Genomic DNA, 15,126 nt, shown 5'->3' with positions numbered 1-15,126 from the left:
TATTATTGTCTATTAACAACAAACATATTGGGTTGTTCTATGTAAACCTCTTCATCAAGATTATCATTTAAAAAAGTTATTTTTACATCCATCTGCACCTTTTTTATAGATGATTTTAGAAACCCAAAAACCAATAAAATTCTTCCACCATCATCTTTTATTACCCTGGACCCTAAATAGAAATTAAAATTGAATGTTATTTTAATATAAATCATATAACTCTTAAGCTGGAAAAACTGAAAAAACTAATCAATTCTTTACATTTAAGTACTAGACAAAACAATGAGTTAGGTTAGAGGAAATGATTTTTCATAAACCAAACTAAATCCCAAATTCAACTGGAAAAAAATGTTTTGTAATCCAAAAAATTATTTTATAATAAACCTAAGCTTAAGCCCAACTTGAGTCAAACGCGCCCAAATTTAAATCCAAAATCTATTTTACTTAAGTCATCTTTCTTCTAAAAACTTGCATGCTATTTGTATCCAATTTTAGCTTTTCTCATTCCCAATAAAATTAACCATTAGGAAAGTTTGTTTATTTTTTATATGAGATAGAAGCTCCTAGAGAGTTTTGGGTTTCTACAAAATACCCAACTAAAAATTCTTTAAAATTAATTTCTCATTCACCCATAATTTATCTAAATTATATTAATGTTTCATGTTAAGAGACATATATTAAAGATTATATTCCAACAAAGTCTTAACCCAAAAAAATAAATAGACCATACTTTTAATTTTACCCATAGTTTTTAGACCCAGTACGGTCCAAGGTCCAGGTTACAAGTTTTGATTGGGTCATTGGATTGCTCGGGTCAATTTTTTTTTTTCAAAAAAAATCAAAACAACGTTGTTTTAGTAAAAAAAAAAAAAAAGTCAACGGGTTGCAACCGGATTTTTTATCGGGTCTTGCCGGGTCACACTAGGTTTTTTCTTTCTCTATTTTTTCTTCAACCCAGCCCGGTTCCAACTCCGGGTAGACCAGGTCCCGGGTCAACCCATTGGGTCGAGCTGGGTTAAATTTTCCTGTTAACCATGATTCTAAACAAAATCCCAACAAAACCGAAAGTGAATATCTTTGATATTCTTCATTAGCAAATTGATGTACACATCTGAGATACTTTTCAGTCCTAAACCTATATATTCATTAAACCTATAATTTATTTATTTTTATCAATTTTGAATATTTCAAATTTTAAAAAAAAATCTTAATCAAGTATTTTTGCTAACGAGCATCAATATTTTTGTCAAATTTCCTTCAAGTTGATAGTGTATAAACTTGCATATTAGACAAAAAAAAATGTTAAATATTTATTAATTTTCCCATCAAATTGTTAGTGCATACAGCATGAACAATGGACTAGCAGGTACCAAATTGAAAAAAGATGTAGGCAGTATTGGAGACCTAATTGGTAAGACTTATAAGTTTGGGATGTAATTGAGAATGATAATGTAGGTGTAGTACCAAATTGAGGTCACAAACAAAAATTAGAAAGAAAAATAGAAAAAAGCAAGATCATGATAAAAAAGAGCCGACCTTCATTTGCCCTTTGCCTCTTACCCCAGAGCCAGAGCCAGAGCCAGAGCCAGAGAACAAGCCTGGGAGGCTTCGCAGACTGAGGGGGAGAGAGATAATCGTTAAAAAACAGAGAGAGAGAAAGAGAAAGAGAAAGAAAGAATGGTTTGTTCTCTGTTTCTCTCAAATTCTAGTACTGCTACAACCATCTCCTCTCCTTTAGTCCTTTCCCATAAACTGTAAGTGTCTTACTCGCACAGTCTCTCCCCCTCCCTCTCCCCCTCCCTCTCTATATATAGACATATATATTTTTTAATTTGGGTATTTCGGTTATATTTTCGAAGATTTTGTTTATTTTCTTATCAGAAGATGTACACAAGAACACACAAAAAAAGGAATATATTTCTACACCCCAATTTCAAGAAGCCCTAGAATTGGCCTTACCAGCATTAAATGTGCTGTAGATGCACCTTATGAAGGTAATAACTTTTTCATTATTATTATTATTATTATTATTATTATTATTATTTGTTAGACGCTTGAATTGTTTTGTTTATGTTGATATTTATTTGGATGCAAATTATGGATTAAATATTTTTTTTTCTATTTTATCCAAAAAAAAGAGAGAGATAAAATGGGTAGAGGGTCAGGTGAACAAGTGTGTTTCTGATATTATTATGATAAAATGTGTGCATCTCTTTCAACAATGTGCAGTGTGGGTACTTGTGCTACTTTCCAAGTATCCATGTCGATGATGCATAGGATATTTTCTTTAAATTCTTGTAGTAACCATGAATGCTCGGGTAAAATGCCCTGCCTATTTAATGAACACACAGAGAACTTTGAAAGAATAATAATGATATTTTGAGTTTGCCTATTTGATATTTGTACTATTGGTGATCTTCTTAAACCCTTTTGTTTTCTCCCTTTTCACTTTCTGTATGAGTAAGAACTGAACTTTGATTTGACCAAGACCATAAAATTGATTGCAAGTGATGCTTAGTGCATTCTTTGTCTATTGTTAGCAGATTGCTGCATATGGTTTATGCTTACGAAGTCTGGGTTCCTAGTGGTTCATGTATACAGTTTGTGATCCCTTCGTTCTGTCTTACTATTAGTTTGTTCAAATTATTTTCTCATGTGCATTTACTTTTTGTGTAGGTAACATCCCAAAATTTCCTCGGACAAATGTTTGGGATCCTTATAAGCGTCTTGGTATCAGTCCCTATGCATCTGAAGAGGAAATTTGGAGTTCCCGCAATTTTCTCCTGCAACAATATGCTGGACATGAAACAAGTGAAGAATCAATAGAAGCTGCCTTTGAGAAACTGTTGATGACTAGCTTTAGAGAGAGGAAAAAAACAAAAATTAATTTGAAAACCAGGCTAAAGAAGAAGGTGGAGGAGTCTCCTCCTTGGGTTAAGAATTTACTTGATTTTGTGGAACTTCCTCCAGTGGAAGTCATTTTTAGGAGATTGTTCCTCTTTGCATTTATGGGTGGCTGGAGTATCATGAATTCTGCGGAAGGGGGTCCTGCTTTCCAGGTAGGTTTGGCATTTTCTCTTAGTTGATGATTTTCTCTTGAACTCTTAGATGAAAGTTGATGTTTAGAATTATGATAATAGCCCAGGTGGGCAATATTGCCTTTGAGTTGCTGGCATTGTGTTGAAGCTACTCCTTTTCAATTCTATCATGTTGAGATGCTGTTGCTGGTTGTTGTGCTGAAAATGATGGGGGTCAAGCATTTAGGAGAATGATGGAGGATACCTGCTTCTCCTAAATATGAAATGTTTTTCAAAAGATTGCGTCCTCTGCCCCCTTTTCTCATTGTATTGAATGCTACACTTTCAGAAATCCCTAGGAGGGTGGATGTCTAGGATTTTGGTCCTTGAACCTAAGTGAAATGTACATGTGTGTTTGGCTTTGAGGTGGAGGCTGTCCTATCAATTTATTTTTTTTTTGAATTGTTTGTGTAATTAGGAATAAGCTGTTGTTAAGAGTGCCTTTGTAGTCATCTAATTACACCATTAATACGGGTCGTAAAACAACTTTTTCTTTGGGCCTGTTTTTTGAAGCCGTGTTCGATAACTATAGCTCTGAATTAGCAATGTTATACTTGGGGAGAACTGTCTTTACAAACCCTAGGCTAGATTGCAATGGTTCTTTATCAATCAAAAAGCATTTTTGGTCGGAAAATGATGTCCACAGTGAGTTTCTCAGTTGGGGACTAAGTGTTGAGTCTTGGGTGATCCTGTAAGCAGGTCAGAATTGTAATTTCTGCAGGAAACTGCATATTCTTGTGAAACAAGGATATTTTGGTAATTTTGAATTTGGCTAAATGTCTAGTCTTAGTTAGGAATTTGGTATCCTATTCCTTTTTAATAAATATTGCTAAATAGTTTCTTTCCTTGTCAATTTGTTTTTTATGCTGAAGTTGTAGTGCACATTGATCCTGTGTCTTCAAGTTGCGCGCTTTCATGTTTAATTTTATTTACTTGTCAAATAAGATTTGCTGCATTCAAGTATGTCTGATATTGGGTTGCTGATTTTCCATGAATTTTAGAATCAGATGCACAATGTCTGACCTAACCATGGTGGGAATTTTAACTTCAAAAAATCTAAAACTCTTGTAGATGGCTATATAATTATGTTTGTGAAATTAATCCTAATCACATATAATTATCCGGGAATGTGTAAATCTTAATCATGTGTTAGAAGTCCAGATTTGGATAATGAATTACGATCTTGTCTATGTCTCTTCACGAGATGCATCATAGTGTTATATTTTATAATGATTTATTTTTAATGAAATCTGCAATAACTGGCATGTGAGATGCGGAAATGAGTGGAAAAGGAGGTTCCAGAATCGAGTAACGAATTATGATCCTGTCTATGTTTCCTTCACTGGATGCATCATAGTGTTATATTGTATAATGATTTCTTTTAAAATGAAATTTGCAATGATTGGCATGTGAGATGTGGATAAGAGTGGAAAAGGAGGTTGGATTCTCATGTCTGACATGAAGCATGGTGGAAATCAACATTTCATATGTGATCCTTGGTTCTTTTCCCTAGTATAGATGGAGTAGTTTATGTGTTTTTAATTATGTGTGGATATCAATAACATTTATTTTTTGCTGTCTCGTTGAGAGATCAAAGGTTCAGTTCTCTATGAAATAAGCTTCAATGCATGCAGACTGCAAGACTTTATTTAACTCACTTTTCAGGAGATGCTCATCTCCTTTATTTTCCCTTAACGCATAAGACTCTCATATACCTGATTTTCGCATTTTGTGTTGGACTGTGACCTTTGGGAAGCAGAATAGATTGCAGTCACCCCTTTTTTCTCTGCCTCAAGTGCTTTAGTCTCATGCAGGTCGCAGTCTCTTTGGCAGCTTGCATATATTTCCTCAATGAGAAGACGAAGAGCTTGGGCAGAGCTTTCATTATTGGGTGAGTCAAATAATGAAAAGATTGGGAATTACTTTTCTTTTTAATCTTTTCATTCTTTTTCGTAGTCATGGGGGGCACGCCCCTTCAAAGAGTGGTGATTTTTTGTTTGGATTGTTGCACTTACTAAGAGTTCTTTTTGGTCACGCTTGGGACATCTACTTACCTTGTTGGCATTTCCCCTGATGCTGTTTATTGCTTTGTCATGTTAATGGTCTAACTTCTAGTTCGCAGATTTGAAACTATCCAATGCGAGATATATTGACACCGCTTTACACAAATCTTAAGTACAAGTGACATTTGTATCAGATAATGGATTCAATTAGCATGCCATCTCACTTTAGTATAAAATGGTGGTGTTGGAGCAAGTTCCAACGATGAAAACATGTCAATCGAGTGTTTGCATCGAAGAGAAAAAAGAAGGGAAAGAGGAAAACCAGAACCTGTCACTTGCCTTCACGCCTATATATCTCCCATTTTTCAATAAAAAAACCCTTCTATTTTTAATTTTTGTTCAGTTAATTTATTGTTTTTGTTTCTTTTTTCGTCATTGCAGGCTTGGAGCCCTTGCAGCTGGGTGGGTATGTGGTTCTGTATGTGTCCCCATGATTCCAACAGTTATAATACCCCCAACCTGGACGCTCGAACTCATGACATCTTTGGTATCATATCTTTTCTTGTTTCTCGGATGTACTTTTCTCAAGTGAATTCTCAGTTGCACAATGTGCTTGTAGACATAATTTTGAGGACCTGAGCATGTTTACGAATATTTGATTTTATTAAATATGATTGGGTACAATTTTCATTTAAAATATTCTTAACAAAAAAAAATAATCATTTAATTCTTCCATTGGATTTGATATATGATGTATGATTTATTTGTGAAATTAAGTTAAAGATTTGTGCTTTGCAAGAATCTAAATTATTATCATAAAAATAAAAATAATTATTATCATAATTTTAAAACCTGATTTGAAAGTTGATTCGGATTAATATAAATATAAAAAATATTTACTATTATAGTTTTAAAACCTTATTCAGGGATCGATTTAAAGCCAAACTTGAGTTATGAGTCGGGTTGACTATCGATTTCAAGTCAATATAAAAATAAAAATAATTATTACCATGGTTTTAAAACCTAACTAATAAGTCGGCCTAGGGCAAGACTCAAGTTATGGGTTGAGATGGTCTACCCGGGTTGTTTTTAAAAAAATATAAGAATAAAAATAATTATTATTATAGTTTTAAAATCTAACTTGAGGTTTGACCCGGGTAAGGGCTGAGTCATAGCTTGAGAATGTTAACCCAAACTTGGGTTGATTCAAATTAAAAAAATAAATAAATCAAAGCAATTTTGTTTTGATAAAAAAAAAAAACTAATAAAAAAATAATCAATGGATTTTTTGCTCATATTTTATCTAAGGTTGATCGGGTTATTAGTTGATCTAAGTTTTTAACCAGATCAAATCAAATTAATCATTTTTTTATTGTTTTAAAAAATCTTGTAACAATTTAGATTTTGAATTGATTGTGTTTCATCTAATATCTATCAAATATAAAATAAACCAAATTATCTAATCTAATTGAAAGCATACCAAACACAGGATAAAACAATTGTTCATCCAGTCATGTCTTATCAATATTTTCTAGCATATCTTAGATCAAACACTATCTTAGATTTAAAATAAATGGAGATGTCTCTGAAAAATATGGTTAAGAAGGTGTTTTATTTTGAATATATATATAGAATGCCTTCTTTTTAATTATTGGCAGACAAACATATATGAGTAGTACTGAGGAATACATAGAACTGGCATGGTTCCCTGATGATTAAGCCATCTCTTGCCTTCATGCGAAGAATAATCCTTCAGCTCTTTCCTAATCTTGGTCTCTACTTCTGGATTCTTTGAAACAAGCCAGAAAAGAAAAATGGCAAGAAAGTGAAAGAGCATAGAACGTTCACCTTGAATTACTAAACCAGCCCTTGAATTCCTGGTGAGATTGAAAGATGTGGGGCATCAAGAAATACATCAGTGGCCTGAGTTCCACGAGATCACTCTGCAGAGGTGTACCAGTTAATAAGATACACCGTTTTGAATTAAAGTTTAAAAGACTTCACCATCTCTGAGACTTCCAGTTTTTTTATCAGATGAGTTTCATCCAACATCAAAAACTTCATTTCTTCATCTTGAAGACTTTTGAATCCTGTAAAACCAGCCTGTAAGCTGTTATGCATACATGGAAGGAGCTCGGTTTCAGCCAACCTTACCTCTTCCATTTGCACTGCCCAAATATGCTAGAATCTTGAAGGCAGGACACCATTTAAGAAACTCTGTTTCCCAGTCAAGCTTGACACCTGTAGGAACCACAATGAGACGAGGACCCCATATTCCCTTTCCACATGCCAGGTGTGCTAGCAAAGCCATAGCCATGATTGTCTTTCCAATTCCCGTCGCATCACCTAGAACCTTTTCTCATGCACGGAAGCAAGCCGATCAAGGCCTGCATGCTGATATTCAAGAAGAGGGTGCTTCAGAAGAAAAGGAAAAAAAAGGAACCATGTTCTGAAATTTTACCGCAGTAGAGCAGCTGCAATCCTATCCTCACTCTCCCTTCCCTCTTCTCATTTTACTGGCTCAAACCAGCTGGGACTCTAATTTTGAAGCTTATTCAGGGAGGCAAGATTAGCGTGGCAGCTTTTCTAGTTACATCAAGAGGAAAAAATTGAATCTCTATATTCATAACAAAACCCAAACTAATCCGTCAATTGATGCATTTCTATAAAGTGTTCCTCTCATTTCTTTGCAAAAATCATTTAATGGATTCGTCCACGATTCTCCTGTCCTCCAAGAATCATTGATGTTCCCGACAGATTTTGTGCTCTAGGTAACTGCATGGACAGCTCACCAATGCACCCCTAATCAGAGTTATAATTGCAGACAGCATCCTTGCACTTGGGAACGAAGTGGATAAATCTTCCTGGCAGTTGAGACATTCTGCTGGACAAGTTATGGCAGCATGTTTATCAAGCTTCAAGTTCATTGTAAGCAAGGACGGTGCTTGAACTCCTTCTAGCCACCATGATTTCGAAAGTTGGAACAATCTTTCCTTGTTATTTTGCCCTTTCATAACACAGGCGTTTGCTTCTTACTTTGGCTTGGCTCCTCATCATCAACAGCCACAGTTCTCCTCTATACTCCCAGTTCTCACGCTTGATGCTTCCATGGGACGTTAAAAGAGGAAAGAATATTAGTGCAGGTAAGCTGACCTTAGCCTCATCAAATAGGAATTGTTCCCTTTTGCGTTTACTGTCATTATACTGTGAACAGGAAAGAAAATTTGACTCCCCAATGCAACCATTTCAGAAGAGGAAGAGAAACTTGTGTGGTAGCCGTCCTTTCATTTACAAAAAAGGAACTGTCCCCTTTGATCTTTTCTGTTACTATGTTATTTCAGAAGAGGAAAACAAACCCGCGCAAGCAACCGACCTTGCTTTCACAAAATAGGAACATTTTAAAAAAAATTCGTTTGCAATCAGGAAAGGATTCCTAGTCTGGCTACAAAAGAAAACTACGCTGCCATTCTTTTTCTGTTACAAACAGCACTTCTTCTTGTTCCTTGACTATCAGTACAGCCTCCACCGGCCCTAACAGGTACACATGCCCCTTCTCTGTTTTTTTCAGAACACAACTTCTGGCAATTTATTTACACAGCTATCATGACATGGTGCAAGCTCCGCCACTGGTTTTGATCCAGAACACAAGGGCTGCTATTGGATTTACAGGGAGAGGTAAAAACAACTTGAGTGACGTTAAGCTTGCAGGCACACCCTCTTCCTTGGATTAACTTCCACACGTAAATGGACATAAAATGTTCCTCTTAACAGTAACTTGTTGCATGATCTAATTGTCAAACTTTGTTACAATGAGAGTTTATTCTACATTATAACTATTAGTATATAAGCAAATTTGAAATAGATAATCATAAGAGAAAACTTCTGAACTTTTGAATTGATACATTATGTTGTAGAAAAATAAAATATTGTTTATGTAAAAGTCTTATTGTTTTTTTAACTATCTTAATTTGTGTAATTTTGTAGATGATTTCTTCACTAAAATTAGAAATTAATAATAAAAAATTAGTGAATGTTTGGGAGTGTGTTGTTAATGTCCCAAAATAGAAGAAAGGAATATAAAAAATATAAAAATATATTTAGTTAAAAAGAAAAAAATGAAAATACAAAATAAAATGTTTTTAGAATAATTATAAGTGAATTCCTATATTTTCAAAAAGATGCATGGGTCTGATATGGTTGTGAGACCCGAGCGCATGGGTCTAGCATGGATGTCAGACCTAGGCACTTGGGTACACCTTGGTTTTGAGCTAGAGTGCTTGAGTCTGGCGTAGCTGTTAGACCCAGCGTAGGGGTCTAGCAAAAAATTGAGTGGAGATTTAAAAATTAACTCACTTGGTTAGGTTTAATAACACTATTAAAATATTCTTCATACTCCTAATATTTTTTACTTTAAAAAAAAAATGATATTGACCCGCTGCGAAACGTGAGCCAATATACTAGTAAATACTTGTGTCGTGTTGGATTGTAACTCTTTATATATATATTCTTTGAACTTGAATGTAGGTTAACCACTTGACTTAAGGTTCTACATGAGTTGCTTGGTGGTTTGAATTCTCCGATTGTAATATTTCATGAGACTTGGTGCTTGAACCCTTTCTCAATGGTTTGGAGTTTTGGTGAATCATTACTCAATGGTTGGGGCTTTTGGAGTTTGGCGTGTGAACTGTTTCTTAACTGCTACGACTTTTGGTGAATCATTACTCAACAATTGATAGGTTATTTCTTGACAATTGTGGAGCTTGATGAGTTGTTTCTTAACAATTGTAGAACTTGAAGAACTATTTCTCAATGGTTACTATTTTTGATGAACCATCAGTTTTGATCATTCATAATCTCCTTTCAACGTTAGAGCACCACTCTTCTTTAGCTCTTGATCAAGGTGTGTTCTCACTTTTTTAGGATTTATAAACATCATTGGACTTGTAATCTTGTTCTCTATCCCTTCTTTTAAATATGCATTTTTTTAAATGGTGACTTTCAGGAATTTTTCTTCTTCCTCTAAAAAGTTCTTAGCAATTAAGGATAAGTATTGTCAAACAAGCCTTCATGCATATGGACCTATTGTTGGTCCATTCAGAAGAAATGGTTTTCCAAAAGCATTAAGCATTTAACTTCTTAATCATTTGAGACTTCTTGTAAACTTTATGGTCGTGGTGGTTCGCATGTTTTACAACTTTATTTTACATAGTCTTTAATGCATCAATTATGCCAGATAATATTTGTCGCACGTGTGCGGCGGCGCGGCGATCGTCCACCCTCAAGGGAAAATCGGAATATTATATTCCTGGCAAATGTGTGGAGAGACAAGGAATTCTTGTCTCTATAAGTGAAAATATGGACTGAGAGTCGCCACCTAGTATTCTGGTTACTAGGAACCCTAACTGGTCTCAGAGATGGGGTACGGAGACTGGTTGCGTAAAGGGAAGGTATTAGCACCCCAACTACGCTCTACCTAAGGTAAGCTGCATTGTTTTGTCTGATAAAATCTAAAGTCATGTTATGGTTTGTAATTGTTTGGAATACGCATTACATGTAATGTCATACCCCAGGTTCGATTGTCCGGAAAAAAAGAATTAAATATCCGGAATATGTATTACGTATAATGTCATACCCCGGATACTAAGAGACAAACAAAATAAAATTTTTGTTGTTTTTTGAAATTTTGGCCAATATTCTCTTGACTTTAATAAACTGGTTATTAAAGCCAAAATGCATGCTAAAACATTGTTTTTTTTGGTGTATGAAAAATACAATATACGTTTTTAGCTTTGAGACACTTGGCCGTATGCACAAAAACATTTTTTTAAATTTTTTTGTATTTTTGGAAGTTTGTGACAAAAACCGGGTATTTTAATACCCGATTTGTATTTTTACGACATAAAAATACTACCTGATATTAATAAAAATAACATAAATAAAAAATGGGAACATCATAAATATTTTTTAAAACAATAATATTTTTTCTTTTTTTTCTTTTTTTTATGGGCCGGATCAGGCCAATTGCATGGGCTGGGCCAAACCTGGCCCTTTTACATGGGCTGGGCCGAACATGGCCCAAATGCATGGGCTGGTCACTGTGCACATAGTAACCGGGTACTGTGTGCACAGTAACCAGAGAATTAATTAGCGTGCATAGTAACCGGGGTTACTGTGCACACAGTAACCCGTGAATTAATTTGCCAAGTTACTGTGCACATGCACAGTAACCGGGTAATTAATTCTTGCATGCAGAACGTGCACAGTGCACGTTCTGCAAGCAAGAAGATGAATAGTAAAACGAGATAAGGGGTTGAGGGCTGACCTATGGTGGCTGTCGTCGATGGCGGAGCTGCTGGTGGCGACAGGAAGTGGCGCCGACAGTGGGGTGGCCGGCGGTGGCTCTGCGTTTTCCTTCTCTCTCTCCTCTGTTTTTTCGTTTTTCTCCTCTGCTGCTCCTTCTTCTTCTTCTTCTTCTATGTTCTCCCTTCTCTCTCTTTTCCCCTCTCTTTGCTCTCCCTTATCTTCTCTTTGGGTCTTTTTTTTTCTCTCTCTTTTTTTCTTTCTTCTGCAGCCCTCCCCTGTATTTATAGGAAAACAGGGGAGGGAGAACGTGTTGGGGCGGCTACTGTTGGCCGCCCCCTCCACTACCTTCAACAGATAACAACGCCAGGCAAGTGGGTGAATTGTGGGCGTCTTATTGCGCCAAAGCCGGGAAAGAAAGTAGGCGAAAAGAGAAAAAAAAAAAAAAATTATTCTCCCCTGTTCTCTGCGCGTCCAGGGGAAGAAGACGATGGTGCCGTTTCAAAACAGCACCGTTTTGAGCTTTCTCTGTTATTTATTTTTTTTGTATTTATTATTTTTTTGTGGGGACCCAAAAATGGGTTACAACAATATTGATGAATTGGTTGAGCATTTTATTTGTTCTTTAATTCATGTTACTTATTATTTATTAACCCTTTTTTTTTATTGTTCTTTGTTCCAGCTTGGTCAACAGGACTTAGAGAATGAATTCGATATCGATATTGGGCCAGAAATGAGTGTTGTTTATGTTGTTAGCCCTAATCACTATAATATTTTAGTTGTTAGGATAAAAAACTCTCGTCATTCATCAAGTTTGCCACATTAGCAACTTATTCATTGATCTATAACATTACCTCCACCAGTCCTTAACAATATAAAGAGTAATTTATGTACTTCTCAAGCTACTACTACTTTTGAGCCTTTAAGAGTAACTAGGTAATATGTTGATGACATAATAAGCAAAATAAGATCTTTCACTGAACCATTACATTCCTAACTTAGTTGGTGAAGTTGAGAAGATCTTCCACTCTAACGAAAATATAAAGGTTGATTGCTTCTTTATCAGAAGAATGGTGACTGAGGTAATTGAAGATGATACAAAGCTTAACCATTTAGACTCTTCAATATCTCCTGTAAAAACATCATAGTAACGAGCCTTAGAAATTGAAAAGCTTAAAAGATAGCTAAAAAATTCCTAAGCTCTTAAAGATGATATTTCTATATCGTTTTCCACCACTCATGTTGGAATAAAAAAAAATAAAGGAACAACTCATGAAGCTACAACACAAGAAGACCAAGTTAAAGTCATCCCTCAAAATGCATAAGGAAGAGCTTTTTAAAAGAAAAGTCACCTCTGGCATTCAAGCATATATCACCACAATTTCTACTTTCCTTGTAAAAAGTGAAGCTAATGCATTCATTTTTCAAAAATTCAAAGGACTATTGGAGACCAAAATAAGAGAGTTATATGTACATAACTAGAAACCATGATATGCTGATAGTTTCTCATATCTTAAAACTTTTTTTTTTCCTATCATTTCTTTTCCTTTGGAATGCCATTTAGTTTTGGTAAAACAACTCCTTAGACCAAAAATCCCTCAACAAAAAAGTAACTAACCAAACAAAGCTTAGGTTCCTGACCCAAAACAAAACTAATCGGGTTGACTTGAAAACACTATTTCAACCTTGAACTAAATCAAAATTCATGGTTTAACCTGAAACCTTTGATTCTACCATAAACCAAACCAAAGAACACAGGTTTGACTTAAAAAATAAACCAAAACTTAAACCAGAAACCAAAACGAATTAGACTTGAACAAAATACAAAAACTCAAAAATTATCTGTCAAAATGAATAAAAACCCATAAAAAATAAAGAATACGAAGAACATCAATGAACATTTAAACAAACTCAAAAACACAAATTTCAATGGAGGTGGTGTTGCCTTTTAATCATGTCAGAAAAAGTTGATAAGCGATCGTAAAGTCTTTTTTTTTATTTGGTTTGATATTTATTTTTTTTGAGTGATTAGATGATATTTTGAGGTTTAAAATGAGTTTATTAAAATCCTAAGGATGCTTTTGGGGGTGTTTTTAAGTAAAATCAAGTTGAAAGCTAGGATTTTGTTGTCCAAGTTAAAATCATAATAGCGGACAACACATTGTTTGCATAGATAGACGACGTGTCGTGCACACTATTTAAAGAAAAATTATTTGGTGTTGTCTATCATTTCATGTATTTTTTTTTAAAGAGAGAGAACTAAACTCATAGGCATGTCCTTTCAAACATGGGCATGCTAGGGTTTTTTTTTTTCTTTTAAGCCAAGCATACTGACCTAGCCTTCTAAGCGGCTGTTTGGTAACGTGGCTGCGGGTGAGGTTCACCCGCAACCACGTTAATTAACGTTTGGTAACCCAAAAAAAATTGCTTTTGGTGGTTAAGACCCACATGAAACCGGAGTTTCATGAGAAGCAACATTTTGCTGCTTCTCGTCTAACAGTGGAGCCATGTTCCACTGTAGCTGTTCACTATAAAGTGAACAGGGTTTTTTTTTTAAAAAAAATTTTAAAAAAAAACCAGTGTGCTACACTGGTAAAAGTTTAGGTTTTATTTTTTATATAAAAAAAAATCAGTGCAATTAATTGATTTCACTCGCACTATTCATGTGAACGTGAACAATATTTTTTTTTGTTTGTTAAAAAAATAGTTTAAGATGAATTAAATTTACTCGTACTGTAATTCTAATTTTATTCCTGATAATATTTTACCTAATTTTATTGTATGCTCAAAAAATCATGAAAACTATAGTTCTTGTCGAATGAATTTTGTACGTAATGAAATTGAATTTTTTTTTTAAATTGAGTTTTACTCGAAAAACTAGTATTTAATATTATTTAATAACACTACATAAATTAAAAGGATATCGCATAATGACGTAGCTTTTGTGGAATTTGATCGCAATTCTAATTATGTTCTTGCCGTGTCCGACTCAGTTAAAAAAAATTCAGTTTTTATTTTTATTTTATTTTAATTGTGTTTTTTTTCAAAAAATTAGTAGGATATCGCTTGATGACGTAACAGAAAATTCAAGTTTTTGTTGTTGCGTGCTTAAGAAACCATGAAAAATATAGTCATTGTTGGGTAGATTTCGTATGTGATGACATTGCATATAGTTTAATTGAATAATAAAAAATATTGATATCAATATTATTTATTTCATGATGTAATAATAGTAGTTAAATATACAATATTTAAATTAAAAAGTATTTTTTTAACCAAACACATTAAACAACTTTTTATTCAACCTCAATTTCAACCACAGTTTTAATCAAACATATATTTTTATAAACCAACCTCAACAAAAAGTATTTTTTATAAAAACAACTTTTTTAAAACTACAACCACCACAACAACAACCGTAATACTAAACACACCCTAAACTTAACAACTCATGTCATTTATCTTTAATTTTGATTTGTTAATTTAATTTAATTTTTTATTAATACCTTCTTTCTTATATTTTTTTAATTGTTTAATTTGAGTACTATTTACATAGGAATTAGTCTTTTAAAAGGTTTTTATAATTTCATAATACCTATTATAGTAATTTATATTTAATTTTTTTTCTTTTTAAATTTTAGATAAATTAGTTTTATATGCATTCTGCATTTATATGAAATATAATCATTTCTACTTAGCAACCAAACTAAACCTTTAAGATAAATACATGAAAAATATATAAAATA

At 33.9% G+C, this 15,126-nt stretch overlaps 2 protein-coding genes across 3 annotated transcripts; one reads left to right on the top strand and one right to left on the bottom strand.

Moving 5' to 3' along the window:
* Positions 1-1,527: 1,527 nt before the first annotated feature.
* Positions 1,528-5,777, top strand: LOC118030201 (protein CHAPERONE-LIKE PROTEIN OF POR1, chloroplastic). Of its 2 annotated transcripts, none has more exons than XM_035034199.2 (5): positions 1,528-1,754; positions 1,885-1,994; positions 2,677-3,059; positions 4,892-4,968; positions 5,522-5,777. In XM_035034199.2, the coding sequence occupies exons 1-5, from the start codon at positions 1,678-1,680 to the stop codon at positions 5,670-5,672; spliced, it is 798 nt and encodes a 265-aa protein (XP_034890090.1). In that variant the 5' UTR covers positions 1,528-1,677; the 3' UTR covers positions 5,673-5,777. The 2 variants fall into 2 exon arrangements, with proteins under 2 accessions (XP_034890090.1, XP_034890089.1); XM_035034198.2 differs by having other exon boundaries at positions 1,529-1,754; positions 1,882-1,994.
* A 1,147-nt stretch (positions 5,778-6,924) lies between these two features.
* On the bottom strand, positions 6,925-7,397 carry LOC118030231 (protein PHOTOPERIOD-INDEPENDENT EARLY FLOWERING 1-like). The gene is made up of 3 exons (XM_035034252.1): positions 7,235-7,397; positions 7,085-7,170; positions 6,925-7,023 (listed from the first exon to the last, which is right to left on the bottom strand). Exons 1-3 carry the CDS (start codon positions 7,395-7,397, stop codon positions 6,925-6,927), a joined length of 348 nt encoding a protein of 115 aa, XP_034890143.1.
* Between the last annotated feature and the right edge of the window lie 7,729 nt (positions 7,398-15,126).

The sequence above is a fragment of the Populus alba genome, chromosome 12, assembly GCF_005239225.2.
Source record: "Populus alba chromosome 12, ASM523922v2, whole genome shotgun sequence".
In the NCBI taxonomy this organism is placed as follows: Eukaryota; Viridiplantae; Streptophyta; class Magnoliopsida; order Malpighiales; family Salicaceae; genus Populus; species Populus alba.
The sequence above is the reverse complement of the archived record's forward strand: the minus strand, read 5'-3'. Positions and strand labels throughout refer to the sequence as shown.

Coding starts and splice junctions, on each gene's coding strand:
- LOC118030201 (XM_035034198.2), top strand. CDS start 1,678: ATGGTTTGTTCTCTGTTTCTCTCAAATTCTAGTACTGCTACAACCATC. Junction 3,060..4,891: donor AAGGGGGTCCTGCTTTCCAG/GTAGGTTTGGCA, acceptor AGTCTCATGCAG/GTCGCAGTCTCTTTGGCAGC. Junction 4,969..5,521: donor GGCAGAGCTTTCATTATTGG/GTGAGTCAAATA, acceptor TCGTCATTGCAG/GCTTGGAGCCCTTGCAGCTG.
- LOC118030231 (XM_035034252.1), bottom strand. CDS start 7,397: ATGGCTATGGCTTTGCTAGCACACCTGGCATGTGGAAAGGGAATATGG. Junction 7,171..7,234: donor GGGCAGTGCAAATGGAAGAG/GTAAGGTTGGCT, acceptor CTGGTTTTACAG/GATTCAAAAGTCTTCAAGAT. Junction 7,024..7,084: donor AACTGGAAGTCTCAGAGATG/GTGAAGTCTTTT, acceptor ACACCTCTGCAG/AGTGATCTCGTGGAACTCAG.